Genomic DNA, 17852 nt, shown 5'->3' on the forward strand with positions numbered 1-17852 from the left:
ATTATCAAATCGAAAAAAAAGGGTTGCTTTGGGTGGTCAGCGTGTGTACCACCAGAAGGAGAACAGATGAGTACGTTGCAGAGTGAAGTAAATACATCGGTGTAGATATACTAGGTAACTGTAGACGACCATGTAGAAACTGATGAAACTATGTGACTGTGTCGTGAAATAAAATATCTAAGAAAATATTTGTGCATTACGATCAAAACAAGCGCAGCCTCCTAAAAGAACTGCATACAGTTGACATATTCCAGCTGTTACTGAAGGCTCGGTCAGGCCTTTTCACAGATGGGACAAGTACACACGTATGTAACTTTTGCTGGCAGATACATTAAATTTCCATTGAAAATAAAACCAAATACACTTTCTAAACAACAAGCCGATGTGACAGGAGTGGTAGCACTAGGAATGGAAGTCCTCGGTACCAAATGATAAGTTACAGGTTAGGTTTAGTTGCAGTATTGGGGTTTGAACATGGGACGAATGTCACCTGTACAAAGTAATGGGAAACGGACTACGGACCATCAAAGAGCGCATTCAGAACAGTGGACTACCAGATCCGCAGATCAAATTAATAGACCCACTAAAAAGCTTGCCGCTTAATTCAGGATTAAACACTGAACCGATTTCCTGTGTGGATTACGCAAAAGCATTCAAGTGGGTCGGCCATATTTGATCTGCGGATCTGTTCTGCAGATCTGTAGTTCTCTGTTCTGAATGAGCTCAAGGCCTTAACACAGGTTCTTCTCACATTCGCTCCCTGCTGTTAAGTAAATTTAATACGCGTATCGAGCGCGGGGACTAAGTTAAGGCAGGGAAATTAGATCGTAGACAGAATTCCCTGGTTTAGGTGACTTGCTTGCCGAATGCCTATTTATAACATTGCCAATCTCTCAAAGTCTACCTGTGAAAATTGCACCGCTTATGAATACCACTGATGTAAAGATTCAGTCTTGCGAGACCTTACGACCATGGCCTTATCATAATGAAATACATACACGTAATGTACAGAATAACAAAATAGATGCCTTTGAACTTTGAAACGCTCTTACAAGCCATACCTAACAAAAGGAGTTGGTATGATGGATAGTTTAATGTTGGCTGGGTGAAAATTATACATAAAAGATGCAGCTTTTCTCGTATTTCAATGAATATGTCTTTTTGTTGCCTGAATACAAAAATATTTTAATTCACACCGCAGCACCACTGGTAACTTAGAACAATTGTCTCAACGTTAAGAGCTTTTCGACCCAGAATTGGCTTGTACATCACGCTGAATATGCCAAGACTCAATGACGTCGCCCGATCTGGCTCTCGTTGATTATATAGTATCACTTTATAAAAAATACGGGAGATTTATCCTACCTGCTTTAAACTTATCTAAAAAGATAATGCCGCCCTTATATGATAAACATATGGAAATGACGCCAGTTATCCAGGTCAAACAAGGCCTGGTGACAGGATAAAAAACAACTACAAAAGATTGTCGAAAAGGCAGGAAATGTAATTGGAACGGATCTTACACCCATCCATTCCATTTATCTCGATAGGGTTACAAATAAAACAGATTCCATCATGACTGAAACTACCCATCCAGCTCATACCCTGTTCAAATCTTTACCCAGTTACTCGAGGCTTTTACTTTTTAAGGGTAGTAAGCGATTTTATATCTAGCTTTAATCATTCAGCAGTAACTCTTTTTAACACTTGTACGTAATTTCATTTAAGTACAATTTAAAAAAGCTTTATTCAACAATGGCCCTACATTGGAGACACGACATTGCCATAATGAAATGCAGATACACTTAGTACCTGCGAAAAGAAAACTAACGACCCAGAACTTTATAACTTTCTTACAATGCACAGCTTGTAAAATGAGTTGATATGAGATACTTTAATGCTGACTGAGTGGAAACGTATATAAAAGATGCAGCTTTTTGCATTTCAATGAGTATACGTTTTTGTATTCTGTATAAAGGACTGTTTTTACTCAGGCCACAGCTCAGTTCGTTTCAGAAACGATTGTGTAAACGTTAACATTTTTTTTGAGCTAGAAATGTCTTGTACAGCCATACCGAATATGCCAAGACTCCTTCAACGTCGCCTGCTTGGGGTCGCAATGATACTTCAACCTAACAGAAATTTGAGGACATTTATCCCGACTGGGCAAAATTTATCAAAGAAGATACAGCTGTCCCTATATGACAAACATAGGGAAATGGCGCCAGTTATCCAGCTTAAGCAAGGCCTGGCGAAGCAGCCATGGCATTTTAGAAAGGTATGAGATATCAAATATGTTATGTCTTTTGTTGGCATTTGGACTTTTCCAGGTCAATAAATTCTAGGCTGATGTTATTTTAAGGTGGGTCAATTTTCAGTAAATTTCAATTAGCACAGCTTTAATATGCATAAAAATACAAGCCACGTGGTCACAAGATCTGTTAATCAATAGGTGGCGTTTAGTCTGCAATATGTATCTACTTGTATGTGACGAAGCAAACCATCCATTGCAGAGGTCCCACCTCTTTTTGACATCTGGGGTCCGTTTTCATGTTTTTATCATGAGAAATATCAAACAAGTGTGATAATGATAAATATCAACCAAGTGTGTTAACAGTTCAATGCCGAAATGTAACCTTGGGTTTTATTGAATCGTTCAGCCTATCGAATACCCGCAGCTGACTGGTTCCGATCATTGGAGGCGCAAGATGCGCACCGTATTTAGGGTCTTCGACCTAAACGGTGATGGTTGCATCACACAAGAAGATAAGGAGGAGATGAACAGACGTACCGCAGAGTATATGAATCTTGATGGTAAATGCATTTTAATTAAAATTTTTATTTCTATTTCCAAATGTTGGATTCGTATTGTGCATATAGGCCTGCTTATAAATAAACGTAATACTTTTAAGTATCAATACTGTTTCTTAAACATATTAGATACCTATTTTATTTTGCCCAAGCATTTAACATGTAAATATCATAATCAGTCAAAATCAATTAAAAGTACCAACTTACTTCAGTAGTATCTTAATATTTTTATATATTTAAAAATATATCCACGCATCTTATTGTAAACATACTGTACATATTTCAGATGACAAGACTAAAACTGTTCTGAACCAGCGCCGTACCTACTGGGGAGATGAAGCCCCTAACAAAGTATTTGAGAATGAGTTCGTGGAGAGTCATCTAGTCAAGATGAATGAAATCAAGTTCCGAGAATTTTGGTTTGATATCCTTACTTCGAGATTTCAAATGATGGATCTTAATGGAGATGGACTCATTTCTACAGATGAACATGCTGCTATGTTCTACAGCTACAAGATCCCTACTGAGCATTCGAAGAAAGTGTTTGACATTCTTGATAATAACAATGATGGTTTCATCTCCATGGAAGAGTTTTCCCACGCGTACACTGAATTCTGGTATACCGAAAATCCTGACAACATATTCAATGAATGCTACGGTCCACTCATTGACAATGAAACTTGAAACGATGTTTCCTATTACCGATTTCCAAATACTCTGCTTCAAAGATAAACTGTTGCAACCAAACAAAGACCACCCATTTCGTTCAGAATGAGGGCAAATAGCCACCAGAAAGCCGGTTTTAAGGCCCTTAGCGAACACCAGCCTGGTTTAACAGGTTACAATAACAGACAACCTCTGAGGAAGCCATTGTAAACAGCAAAACATGATTGTCTGTTTTTGTAATGAATCGGGGGGGGGGGGGGGGGGGGCATTGGGGAACACTGAAACCGTTTGGCTTTCTTTATTGAGGACAAATTCCATTTTCAAGAGACCTAAAACGATGCTTGTATCGCGTCTGGATTGACTTCAGTATTTTTAAAACGTCGGTAATGCATTGTTAGGAATGGAAGTCCTAGGGCATACCTTACTAGGATTCAGTGTCTGTAGGTTTACACTGAGAAATGACATGAGTAAATAGATATAGAGATATTTTAGTTTCAAAGATATAAGAAACATTTGATTTATTACATTAATATGACATTTAATTATCCCCGCACTTTTGGGACAAAAGTCGGGGATCATGTTATCTCCTCCTAGACTATTGCAGGTAGGAAGTTGAAACTTTGGGAAATGGTAGACCCATCTTTAGGAAAATGCGTGGGCACATTGGAATTTTAGTGCAACAGGGGGTTGGGCTGCCCCTGGGGGGTAGTTGATTCAAAATTCTTGTGACATTGTAATTTCTGCTATCTCCTCCTAAACCGTTAGAGATAGGAAACTGAAACCTTTGGAACTGGTAGACTCATCATCAGGGATGTGCATGGGCATTTTGGAATTTTAGTGCCACAGGGGATTGGGCTGTCGCCGGGGGGGGGGGGTGATTCTAAATTCTTATGACATTTTAATTTCTGCTATCTCCTCCTAGACACAGCAGTTAGGAAGTTGAAACTTTGGGAATTGGTAGACCCATCATCAGGGATGTGCATGGGCACTTTGGAAGTTTAGTGCCACAGGGTGTTGGGCTTTTCCCGGGGGGTGGTTGATTCTAAATTCTTTACACATTGTAATTTCTGCTTCTCCTCCTAGACCATCAGAGTTAAGAAGCTGACACTTTGGTGAATAGTTTACCCATCATCAGGGATGTGCATGGGCACTTTGGAATTTTAGTGCAACAGGGGATTGGGCTGTCCCTAGGGGTGATTGATTCTGAATTCTTTCCACATTGTATTTTCTGCTATCTGCTCTTAGACCATTTCAGGTAGGAAGTTGAAACTTTGGTGATTACCTGTAGTATACCACCATCAGAAATGTGCATGAAGCAGTGATGTGTGTGTATGTGTGTGCGTACGTGCGTGTGTACGTGCGTGTGTGGTAAGTGGTCCCTAGGGGTGAGCTGCTCTATGGGGAAGTGCGGGAATATGCGATGGCTACCCATCAACACCATCTACCTTTAATATTCTACGATGTTTTATTTTGCGATAGGCAGTTTATATGCATATAATAAAGTAACAAAAACTACAAGGCTTCCATAGTTTTGCTTCATTTATTTTATAGTGCGCATTTTTCTTCCAGTAAACGCAAATTTTTATATGTGTTGTGGCGAAAAAAAAGGAACACCAAGATGGAGAATGTTTCAGGGACTTTGAGGTTTCTTTTTATATATATATATATATATATATATATATATATATATATATATATATATTCGACCGTGTTTCCTTTGGCTAGGCATTTTACACATAGGCACGAATGAATGATGTTAAAGCATTTGCATTAATCAATTGAGAACCGTATATACAGGCACACTTACCATCAAGGCTCAAATAGCCATATAATCTTAAGTAATAATAATAATAATAGTTATAATAATAAAATATAATAGTAATAATAATAATAATAATTGTGAATTCAAAGATCAATAGGCCGTAGTTCTTCGTACTTTGACTATAGTGATATGTGAAAGTCGTTATATTTAGAAGTCGTTATATTACTTTTTCCAAGAAAGATACTTCGAACACATCTGCATAAGACTGCAAAAAAGTACAAACCTTACCACTGTGACCACTATTCTAAATCATACTTAGAATATCAGTCAGGTATCGATGTTCCAGTTAGACATATTTTCCCAGCTAGACTAGTAATAGATGTCCTTTGACATTTTTAGATGAATGATGTGTTCAATTAAGACGATTTAAACGTAATGTTTAAGAATGTTATTACGTTTATTATAATTATTTATATACATGTAACCCTATACACATTTTATTCAGATAGCTTAAGATATTTTAAATAAACAAAAAGATAACTACAAGTAAACATTTGATTTAAAATAGATGTGTGATTTCTTCATTCCAAGGCCCCTTTAAATTCAATAAAACTTTTAAGATGGGAGACTTTGTATATATTTCAAACGCCTTTTTGAAACATGCACTAGGTTGCTGATAGATATCACGTTGGTGGATAACATCCAATCAAGTGCTTGTGGGACACAGTACCCCCTTTTTCTTATTGTTACTAGATGGGTGTTCACAGGACTTTAAATCCCAGGAAATTGGACATGCGTTCATAGGAATGGGAGACCCAGGACATGCATTCCCAGGACATCCATTCCCTTCACAGCAACCCATTAATATAAAGTCTGGATCGTCAATAATATTTCCTTTCTCTTCACTTAATAATCCTTAAAATGATGGGGATGGACGTGGATATCTATCATTTTCCCAGCTATGGCACAGATCAAACTTGAATTGAATTAATATCTAACCAGGCATGGAACCATGCATATCATACTACCATTTCATCAAAAAGTGCTATCTTCTCGGGATTAGACACTAAATAGACTTCCTGCGGGGATTACGCAACAAGCATTCAAGTGGGTCGGCTATATTTGATCCCTTGTTGTTAAGTAAATTAATACGCGTATCGAGCGAGGGGTCTACAATAAGGTCACTTGTTCACGTAAAACCTGCTTATTAAATTGCCAATCTCTCAAAGAATACGAGTAAAGATTGCACCGCTTATGAATAGCCCTAATGTGAAAAGTCAATCTTGCGAGACCTAAAGACAATTGCCTTATCATGAATATGAAATATACACGTAATGAACAAAATGGATGCCTTTGAACTTCATAACTCTCACGATCCATACCTAACAAAAGGAGTTAATATGATAAATGGGTTAATGTTGACGGGGTGAAAATTGTATACAAAAGATGCAGTTTTTCTTGCATTTCAATTAGAATGACTTTATGATGTTTGCATACAGATATGTTTTAACTGAGACTACAGTACCATTCGTTATACAGAACAAGCGTGTGAAAGTAAAGCGCTTTTCGGGCCAGAAATGTCTTGCATAGCCATGCTGAATATGCCAAGACTTATTCAATGCCGCCTGCTTGGGCTAGCTACGATAGTACAATCCAACAGAAAATTGGGGAGATTAACCCTACCTGCTCAAACCGAATCAAAGAAGATAACAGTGTCCGCATTTGATAAACAAAGGGGAATGGCGCCAGTTATCCACCTCAAGCAAGGCCTGGTGAAACAGCCATGGCGTTTTAGAAAGGTTAGTGATATGAGATATTGTGTTAACCCGCACGAAAATGCAGTAGTATCGAAGTAGCAAAGAGGCATTAACCCAGTAGTGGTGTGGAGCATATTTGCAGTAGAAATACAGTATAGCTTACTGCAATTCTACTTCAAAATTTACATAGGGTTGTACAGAGGAGGAGCATTAATGCAGTAGATTAGAAGCATGATAGAAGCATGTTTCAAATATGCTAATGAGCTCCCTACTCGAAGCAGCTTTGAGGCATGTTTGCAGTATGATTGCAGTAGTCTACTGCGCTGGAGTATCTACTGCGTTTTCTTGCGGGAAGTCTTTCGTCTCCATGTGTTCTTTTTCAAGTCAATAAATCCTTGTCTTAAATAATATCAAAGCACGACATCTCTCAGTGATGTTCAATTACAAAGCCAAGATCTGTTAAAATAGGTTTTACTTTTTTCTGCGATATAGCATGTGGTGAAGCAAATAAAACAATTTTTGACGTCTACCACGCTTATGATCGTGGAGATTTTTATGATGATAAGTTTGGGTCATACTGCGCTTGCAACTTTTATGCAACCCTTTTGCAAACTCAGTCGCAAGGGGGTTGTCATACATGTAGGTTTTAAAGTGGTCGCATAATGTTGCTTACAGGTCGCAAGCTATCACTGACACACACATGCACCAACAACAAATGCGACTGAGGATGACAAATATGGATACCCCAATGGTTGCTTATCGGTCTTTTCTTGAGTGCCAGTAGTTCGTTATAACCAGACTAAAACCAGGTGTACGCCACTTGCAAATGCCCTGTCGAACAAGGATTAAAGCATAATTAAATTTATAATTATCATTATTGCAGTGCTGATTGCAATACGAATTAGATATTTAGCTATAGTAATGTTTCTCACAATCGTTAAATAAAGGAAGCGCGTGATGAAACTAACCCGACTTCCAAGTATATAGCAGCCAACACGCCCCCTGTTCTTTGTGAAGGTTCCATTTCACTAGGAGGTTTTCTTGTCTTCTGAGAGGGGGATGGATTTGAAAGTAGTTATCGTCAACAGTTTCCAACAAATATGATCTCTGCCACCTTGTGGTTACCAGTCGGCAATCGATCACTGCAGTCCTGCAACTGTCTTTCAAGTATCAAGTGGTCGCTGACAGGTTGTCTATCGCTCGACAAACGGCGTGCGACTGGTAAAACATAGCTTGATTGTGGTCTTTAGAGGTTGCAGATACCATATATACCGCAACCTTGTTTTGACCGGTGTATTAAAGGTTGCCGATCAAAATATGCCAAAGATTCTCATTCAGCTCGCAAAGTGATTACAAGCGACCGCCATATTTACCCTACCTGCTTTAAACTTATCTAAAAAGATATATGATAAACATAGGGAAATGACGCTAGTTATCCAGGTCAAACAAGCCCTGGTTACAGGATAAAAAAAAACAACTACAAAAGATTGTCGAAAAGGCAGGAAATGTAATTGGAACAGATCTTACCCACATCCATTCCATTTATCTCAATAGGGTTACAAATAAAACAGATTCCATCATGACTCAAACTACCCACCCAGCTCATGCACTATTCAAATCTTTACCCACTAACTCGAGGCATTTAATTTTTAAGGGTAGTAAGCGATTTTTATCTAGCTTTAATCCTTCAGCAGTAACTCTTTTTAACACTTGTACGTAATTTCATTTCAGTACAATTTTAAAGCTTTATTCAACAATGGCCCTACATTGGAGACACGACATTGCCATAATAAAATGCAGATACACTTAGTACCTGCGAAAAGAAAACTAACGACCCAGAACTTTATAACGTTCTTACAATGCACAGCTTGTAAAATGAGTTGATATGAGATACTTTAATGCTGACTGAGTGGAAACGTATATAAAAGATGCAGCTTTTTGCATTTCAATGAGTATACGTTTTTGTCTTCTGTATAAAGGACTGTTTTTACTTAGGCCACTGTTCAATTCGTTTCATAAACGATTGTGTAAACGTTAACAACTTTTTGAGCTAGAAATGTCCTGCACAGCCATACTGAAAATGCCAAGACTCGTTGAACGTCGCCTGCTTGGGGTCGCAATGATGCTACAACCTAACAGAAATTTGAGGACATTGATCCCGACTGGGCAAAACTTATCAAAGAACATACAGCTACCCCTATATGATAAACATAGAGAAATGACGCCAGTTACCCAGTTCAAGCAAGGCCTGGTGAAGGAACCATGGCGTTTTAGAAAGGTATGAGATATATTAGATATGTTTGGTCGTTATTTATTCTTTTCCAGGTCAATAAATTCTAGTCTGACGTTATATTAAAGTCATAATAACTCTTCGTTTGGCAAAAATTGGATTTTCCAGGAGTAAACGGAAATTTTCCCGTACTTACCAATGGTCAACGACCCCATTCCTGCATTCAAATTAGTCCAGTATTTTCTCCTAAACGCTTTTTTTTTTTTTGTTAAAATAACTTAAGAGATTTTAACTAACGGAGCTCTCTGACATTGCATAGTAACGCGATATCGAGCGATACTTTTTGGCGACCTACTTTAAACCGCGGTATAAATAGACAACAACAACACTACCGGTATATAACAATAATATAAGATTCATCAGATATATTCGTCTTATTGCTCAAAATGCATTTTTATCTACGATGTGTGCAGTACAAAAACTCGCAAATTATACCCGCTGATTGCATCATTTTCATATGGTGCCATATTTTATTTTGGTCTCGAATGAACGCGAGAATCCGCGTGACATCTCAACGTCATTGGCAATGACCGGGAAGAAGGGATCGAAAGCCCTATTGACAAGCACAGATTTAAGTTTTACTACAATAACAGCCGTTTGAGTGGTAAAAGGCAGTATAATATAAAATGTTTTCATGCGTTGTTTACATTGTATTTTTTGCCGAATTTTGAATCTCAAAGGAAGAATAATTATTGCTTTAAGGTACGTCAATCAGTACTTTTCAATTAGCACAGCTTTAATATGCATAACAATACAAGATACATGTTGCACATGATCTTTAATCAATAGGTGATATTTTGTCTGCAATATATCTATGTGTCCACTGCAGGGGTCCCGGCTCTTTTTGATATCTGGGGTCCGTTTCATGCTTTATTTGAAGAATATCAATCAAGTGTGTTTAAGTTAAATGCCAAAAATGTGACTGTGGGTTTTCTTTTCTTCTTTTCTCAGCCTATCGAATATCCACAGCTGACTGGATCCGATCATTGGAAGCGCAAGATGCGCACCGTATTTAGGGCCCTCGACGTAAACGGTGATGGTTGCATCACACAAGAAGATAAGGAGGAGATGAACAGACGTACCGCAGAGTATATGAATCTTGATGGTAAATGCATTTTAATTTCTATTTCCAAATGTTGGATTCGTAATGTGGATGAGGGCCTGCTTAGAAATAAATGTAATACGTTTAAGTATTATAACTGTTTCTAAAACATATTAGATACATATTTTATTTTGCACAAACATTTCACATGTAAATATCATAATGGGCCAAAATCAACTAAAAGTACCAACTTACTTAAGTAGTATTTTAATATTTAAAAAATATCCATGCATCTTATTGGAAACATACGGTACATATTTCAGATGACAAGACTAAAACTATGCTGAACCAACGCCGCACCTATTGGGGAGATAAAGGTCCCGACAAAATATTCGAGGATGAGTTCGTGGAGAGTCATCTACTCAAGATGAACGAAATCAAGTTCCGAGAATTTTGGTTTGATACTCTTTCTTCGAGATTTAAAATGATGGATCTTAATGGAGATGGACTCATTTCTACAGATGAACATGCTGCTATGTTCTATAGCTACAAGATCCCCACTGAGCATTCGAAGAAAGTGTTTGACATGCTTGATATTGACAATGATGGCTTCATCTCCGTGGAAGAGTTTGCCCACGCATCCTCTGAATTCTGGTTCACCGAAAATCCTGACAACAAATTTAATGAATTCTTCGGTCCACTCGTTGACATTTAAATTGAAACCAGTAGCAGATTTAAAGGGGGTAAGGGGGGTCCCCCCCTTCCAACGGTTTCTGAAAATTTTATCACACCAATAATCCCTGCTTAAAATTAGAATTTTGACTTTTAATCATAGTTGTACTAAAGGGCACTGTTTGCTCCCTAAAATGCCAATAATAGAAAATCGGAGCCATTGAGCAGATCTCGAACCCCACTCCAATGGGGCAATGACCGGCATCGTATCCGAGACCTGTCGTTCCGCCCCCCCCCCCCCATCCTTCAAATAATCCTGAATCAATCCGCCCCTGTGCTAGTTGTATTATGTAAATGTATTTTTCACGTCTCTTTCGTGTGCTTCCATTATTTGAATTTGTCTTACCTGAATTATGAATATCAGTAGCCATAACACCACATCATACAGTGGCGGATTTAGGGGTTTCTGAAAAAAATACCACACTAATTTTCTTTTCCTAGATTTAGAATTTTGATTAGCTGATTCATAGTTCTTAACCGTAACAATGGCAACGTTTGTCCGCCAAAACACTCCAAGGGGGCGAGAGTCGGCCTCTTATCTCTGGTCTGTCATTCCTCAAGATATCGGACCCCCATTCAAATAATCCTGGATCCACCTGTGGAGACACTGTCAATTTAATGTTAGGCTTTTACGTAAGATTGTCACCTAAAACCTCTTTGTCCCCGTGAAAGGGAGTTCCCCTCTCTTTGGCGAATATACATGTAAGAACCCGGTAAACAGTGGCGGATTTAGGGGGTGTCAGAGGGATCCTGATCCCCTTCAATTTCTGGAAACAAATTATACCAATGGTCCCTCTTGAAATTAGAATTTTGACAAGCTAAATCATAGTTAAAATCCGTGTCAAATGCCACCGTTCGCCCTCTAAAATACCAAAAATTTCCGGTCCCTTCAGAGGTCCCTGGACCCTACGCCAACCGGCAGGGGAGGGGGGTTGGCTTCGCATCTACGCACCCCCATCCCCTACAAAAATCCTGGATCCGTCCCTGGAAACGATGTTTCAAAGAAAAGTTAGGAGTAGTCAAACAGCATTTAATAGCGACAATATTTACATGTGGTCAGTCATGAGTTGTCTTAGTTGAGGTAAATGTTGCCACTTGTATCAGGGGAGCGTATTCGCCTGACCCTATTTTGCTTGTGTGCACGATTTATTCTATTAGCGCGCACGGTACGATTTAAGCCAGAAGTTACACATTTGACGTTTAATATGGAATATTTTAGTTTAAATGGTATGCCTAGGTAAAAATGCGTTCTTTAAAAAAAGCTCGGATCTCATATAAGATGTGAATGGAGAAGTGTGAAGTCAGATGAGGCACTACTTTTTTACTGACCACCATGTCTGTACAACCTTAGCTTCAGAGATAACTTGACACATACCTCTTCACTGTCGACTGTCTTCATCGTGTCAAGTTACACAGTGAAGAGGTAAGTTTCAAGTTATCTCTGAAGCTCAGGGTGTGTTTGTAGTACTCCTGCATTGAGTTATACGCAGTTATTAAACTGAGCACTTCTCCTTTGGGCTGGTCAAATGTTGACTTTGGCATTGTTCTTTCCAAAAAGTATCCATATCGAATTCTCACCACCAGAATACAGGACTCACTTGAGGTACATGTTGCCACTTTTTTTAAACGTCGGTAAAACACCAACGGCACTCATTGATAAAAAAGCCTGAACCACACCATATAAAGGAATAATCTGGGAACCACTTGACTACCATGGTTTACACGGAGAAATGATATGAACAAATAGATATAGAGATATACTAGATTGAAAGATTTAATTAACGTTTGCTGTATTTCATTAATATGACATTTAATTTCAATATTAAATATTCAACGATGTTTTTTATTTTGCGATAGGCAGTTTATATGCATATAATAAAGTAACAAAAAAATAACAAAAACAACACAGTTTTTAAATTTTATTTTATAATGTGAATTTTTCCTCCAGTAAATGCAATTTTTTACGTGTTAAAGCATCCTTTTGGCGTTCTCCACCATCAGTGCACAAAACCCAAGGCTGTTCCAGACATACAGTTGTATGTGGTGGGCGGACTAACAAAAATTAAAGCATTTATGTAATGTGAAGAGGTCGAGATATCTCATACATCTTCCATTTAAAAATGTCAAAGGACACCTATTACTAGTCTTGCTGGGAAAATATGTCCGACTAGGACATCGGTACCTGTCTGCAGGACTTAGAATACTAAGTAGTGGGTGTCCATATGTCTTTAAATCCCAGGCACTAGGACATGCATTCCAAGGAATGGGAGACCCAGGATATGCATTCCCAGGACGAATCCCTAGGAATACATTATCATAAAATCTGCATGGTCAATAATGTTTCTCTTCACTTAGAAGTCCTTAAATTGATGGAGAACGTCGTGGATCTCAATCATTTTTCCATTTTCGGCGCAAACTTGAATTGAGTCAATACCTTGTCTTCACGGAGGATGGACGAATGAACCGAGAGATCGAAAACAGAATCTAGAAGGCAAACAACATCAGTTACCAGCTCTCCCCACTCCTCAGACATCAAAACTTTCCAATGGAACCCAAGGTTAAACTAATACAATCAATATTTATGCATACCCTCACCTACCATGAGATGTCTACAAAAAGCAATGAACATCACGAGAAGGGATAAAATCAGGAACAGTGTGGTACGGGAAACAGTCGGGACAACACCCATCCATCAGTATATTCAAAAAGAGACTATCAATTGGTTCGGTCACCTGGCACGAATGACCCCACATCTACCAAGACAACACTCGTCCATCAGTATATTCTAAAACAGACTATCCATTGGTTCGGTCACCTGGCACGAATGCCCCCACATCTACCGGGGAGCAAAGCGCACATAAAGAAACGCTCCGGTTTCAAGGTAAGAGGAAGACCGAAGAAGAAGTGGGTAGATGGAGTACGTGAGATCTTGCAATTGAACAACATCCAACTCATCCAATCCTTCCACCTCACCAGAGACAAAAAACTCCAACTCTTTCTCCCCTCGACGGTACAAGAAGGATGAAAAAAATCTAACCTTCATGCGGGGATAACGCAACAAGCATTCAAATGGGTCGGCCATATTTGATTCTATGTTGTTAAGTAAACTAATACGCGTATTGCGCGCGGGGGCTACATTAAGGTTACTTGCTTACATAATGCCTGCTTATTAAATTGCGGATCTCTCAAAGTATACGGGTAAAGATTGTGCTGCTTATGAATAACCCTGATGTGAAAACTCAATCTTGCGAGACCTAAAGACAATTGCCTTATCATGAATATGAAATATACACGTAATGTATGGGATAACAAAACGGATGCCTTTGACCTTTATAACTCTCACGATCCATACCTAACAAAAGGAGTTAATATGATAGATGAGTTAATGTTGACGAGGTGAAAATGGTAAACAAAAGATGCAGTTTTTCTTGCATTCAATTAGAATGCCTTTTTGATGCTTTCATACAGATGGGTGTTTCAACTCAGACCACAGTACCATTCGTAACACAGTACAAGCGTGTGAAAGTAAAGCGCTTTTCGGGCCAGAAATGTCTTGCATAGCCATGCTGAATATGCCAAGACGTATTCAACACCGCCTGCTTGGGCTACCAATGATAGTGCAACATAGCAGAAAATATGGGACATTAATCCCAACTGCTCAAATTTTATCAAAGAAGATAACAGTGTCTGTATTTGATAAACAAAGGGGAATGGCGCCAGTTATCCAGCTCAAGCTAGGCCTTGTGAAACAACCAAGGCGTTTTAGAAAGGTTAGTGATATCAGATATTGTGTGTTAAGTCTTCTGTCTCCTTGTGTTATTTTTCAAGTCAATAAATTCTTGTTTTGAATTATATTAAAGGAAGACAACAATAATATTCAATTCTAAAGTCAAGATCTGTTAAATTAGGCGGTTCTTTTTTCCACAATATATCATGTAATGAAGCAGTTAAAACGATTTTTGACATCTATTACGCTTTGATCGTGGGATTTTTTTTATGGTAAGTCTGGGTCGTACTGTGCGTGCATTTTTTTTGCAAACGGTTTACAAGATGTTGCCGATCAAAATATTCATTCTCTCACAAGCTACCGCCAGATTTTGTGGTTGCTTCATGGTTGCCAAAAGAGTGCAAGCACAGTGTGACCCATGCTTAACGGGCCAAATGTAAATACACATAACAAGCAAGTGTTTGAAAAACTTAAATGTCGAAGTGTAAACTTGGTATTTCCTTGCTCGTTCAGCCTGTGGAATACCCTGAAATAACTGGCTCGGATCATTGGAGACGAAAAATGCGCACCCAATTTAGGGCCCTCGACACAAACGGTGATGGTTACTTGACAAAAGAAGATATAGAGATGGGCGCTAGACGTACTGCAGAGTACATGAATCTTAGTGGTAATTTTTTTAAATTCTTTTTAAATATAAATGACACTATTGGCTTCATGCTCTAGGTTTGTTTGATAATAAAAGCAATACTCTGTTTTGGGTTTCTGAAAGATTTTATCACTTATCCAGAAAGTGGCGCTTTTTTTATTCCGTACAGACGCACGCACACGCATTTAACGTACAAATGTGTCTTTCATTCAAGATATTGTTACAAACATATAGTTATTGATCTATTTATTTTTGTATTTATACTGTAATGTATACATTTTAGACGAAAACACTGAAATTCTTCTGGAGCAACGCCTTACCTACTGGAAAGATTCACTTTCTAAAGGTAAAATATCCGAGGATCAGTTCGTGGATAATCAGCTCGTCGTCATGAACGACAACAATTGTCGAGAAATTTTGTTTGATAGCCTTTGTTCAAGATTTCGAGCGATGGATTTGGACAGTGATGGACTTATTTCTCCAGATGAACATGCTGCTATTTTCTACAGTTTCAACATCCCTACTGAGCATTCAAAGAAAGTATTCGACATCATAGACATCGACAGTGACGGCTTCATTACCCAAGAAGAGTTCGTTCTCGCACTCACTGAATTCAATTTAACCGAAAATCCTGACAATAAATACAACGAGTGCTTCGGTCCACTCGTTGACAATGAAAACTGATGTATTTTCTATCGCCAAAAAGAGAAAAAAATATTCTGCCCAAATGATAGTCGAGTTCAAAAGAAACATGCATGTGCTGCAATGAAAACAGCATTTCATTTATTGAGATTCGAGATAAGTGTCTAAACATACGGGATCATGAGAAACTACAGGAACAGAAATACTGTCGAATGTGTAAAACACAAAATGAGAAAAAACACTTTTGAATACCAGGAGGGGATTGTTGTCTTTATATATTAGCTAATTTACACACACAACAGTGTAAATGAAAGCAGACGTTTGATCGTGTGATATTTGTTGTGAGACGATAACACAGAATGCTAAAACTCTCTCAAATATACGCAAAGATTTGATATATTACAATTCTTTCAGCAAAACACGATGACTTTAAAGTTTTCCTTCAAATAATTACATAATAAAACATTTCAACCTTGTCCTTTAAATGAAGACAAGTTTTACAATATCCCTAATGCGCTAAGACAGTGACCGTTTTTGGCAAAATAAGATGACTCTACAATTCTTATCAGTAAAAACATGATATAATAATATAATGAAACATTTCAAACGTGTCCTTTGAATGAAGAAAGTTATTCAATATCCATAACGCAATGATAAGACAATATAATGACTGAATTTAGCAAACAAAATTACTCTGCAATTCTTTCCGTAATTGTATTAGTACAGAGTAGGCTTTTACAGATCAATAGCCAAATGCTACAGGACTGTGAGCGGACCTGTGCTTGTTTTAGCCCCCGTCACACTTATTTGGAATCAGCAGGAATTAAGCAGAACCAGCCAGAGTGACTAAATTTAAAAACTCGCCCTGCATTCGGAAAGACATTTCAAATTGACCTAAATACTTGTTAGAATGTCGTTGGAATGCTCAGAATGCGCTTGAATCCGCCTGGAATGATTCGTGCACATTTCGGCTGTATTAGTTCTCAAATGCAGCCCGAAGGTATTTGGAAAACTAGTCAGAATGCAGTCGGAATATTTAGAGTACACTTCGAAGGCCGTACGAGTGTAGTTAGATTGCTGGCTGCAACAGGATCGAGATGCATTCGAGTTGCATTCTGGCTCATTCTAGCAGGATTTGAAATGTCTTGTCATTCCTGTTCTCCCTTGAATGCGATCAGAATGATTCGAATACTGTCAGAATGCCTTGAGAATATTTAGAATGCAGTCATGGTGCAGTTAGAATGCCATTCAAATGTCATTCGATAATTTTTCACTTGGAATGCACTTCGAAAGTTTTTAACATGAGCAAAAGATTCGGTCCGGCAACAAGAATGGGTAAAAATATTTGGAATGCACTCGGAATTTTTAGAATGCTCTTCGATTATCCAAGAACGCACAAAGAATTGTCTTTTCGACGGCATTGTTGCCCATACCGCCTCTAATGTAACGGGGGTATTACCCTTCCATTTGTGAGATGTGTTTAACTAAAACTCAATGCCACCTCTTTAATGGGTCAATAATAACAAATGTGCGTCTTTTTCTTTACCCAATTCAAGGAAAAAGTGATGAGTACAGTAGGTATAAAATACAACTCATACAACACCAAACGTATTCTAGATTTTATTTTGTGTATTCCCATGACAAACATTCGATACGCACTCACGGTGACAGACGCGCGTGCACCAAACACCTCATTCTTCTTTATATTTGCAAACAGCATGCACGTTCTTCAGGTGTTAGTTTGTTGATAAATCCACTTAACAGATAAGACTCCCTC

The 17852-nt window shown here is 38.3% G+C and overlaps 2 protein-coding genes across 3 annotated transcripts; both read left to right on the forward strand.

Annotated features, from left to right (window-relative positions):
* The first annotated feature begins 1794 nt into the window (after positions 1 to 1794).
* Positions 1795 to 3716, forward strand: LOC106165366 (sarcoplasmic calcium-binding protein). The gene is made up of 3 exons (XM_087013907.1): positions 1795 to 2278; positions 2661 to 2814; positions 3098 to 3716. The coding sequence occupies exons 1-3, from the start codon at positions 2057 to 2059 to the stop codon at positions 3493 to 3495; spliced, it is 774 nt and encodes a 257-aa protein (XP_086870033.1). The 5' UTR covers positions 1795 to 2056; the 3' UTR covers positions 3496 to 3716.
* A 2890-nt stretch (positions 3717 to 6606) lies between these two features.
* Positions 6607 to 16329, forward strand: LOC106165348 (sarcoplasmic calcium-binding protein-like). 2 transcript variants are annotated; one of them, XM_087012411.1, is made up of 3 exons: positions 6607 to 7038; positions 15301 to 15454; positions 15717 to 16329. In XM_087012411.1, exons 1-3 carry the CDS (start codon positions 6817 to 6819, stop codon positions 16115 to 16117), a joined length of 777 nt encoding a protein of 258 aa, XP_086868537.1. In that variant the 5' UTR covers positions 6607 to 6816; the 3' UTR covers positions 16118 to 16329. The 2 variants fall into 2 exon arrangements, with proteins under 2 accessions (XP_086868537.1, XP_013398983.2); XM_013543529.2 differs by lacking the exon at positions 6607 to 7038 and adding an exon at positions 14689 to 14830.
* Positions 16330 to 17852: the final 1523 nt, after the last annotated feature.

This window comes from Lingula anatina, chromosome 5, assembly GCF_051362555.1.
Source record: "Lingula anatina isolate TDL-2025a chromosome 5, LinAna3.0, whole genome shotgun sequence".
NCBI lineage: Eukaryota > Metazoa > Brachiopoda > Lingulata > Lingulida > Lingulidae > Lingula > Lingula anatina.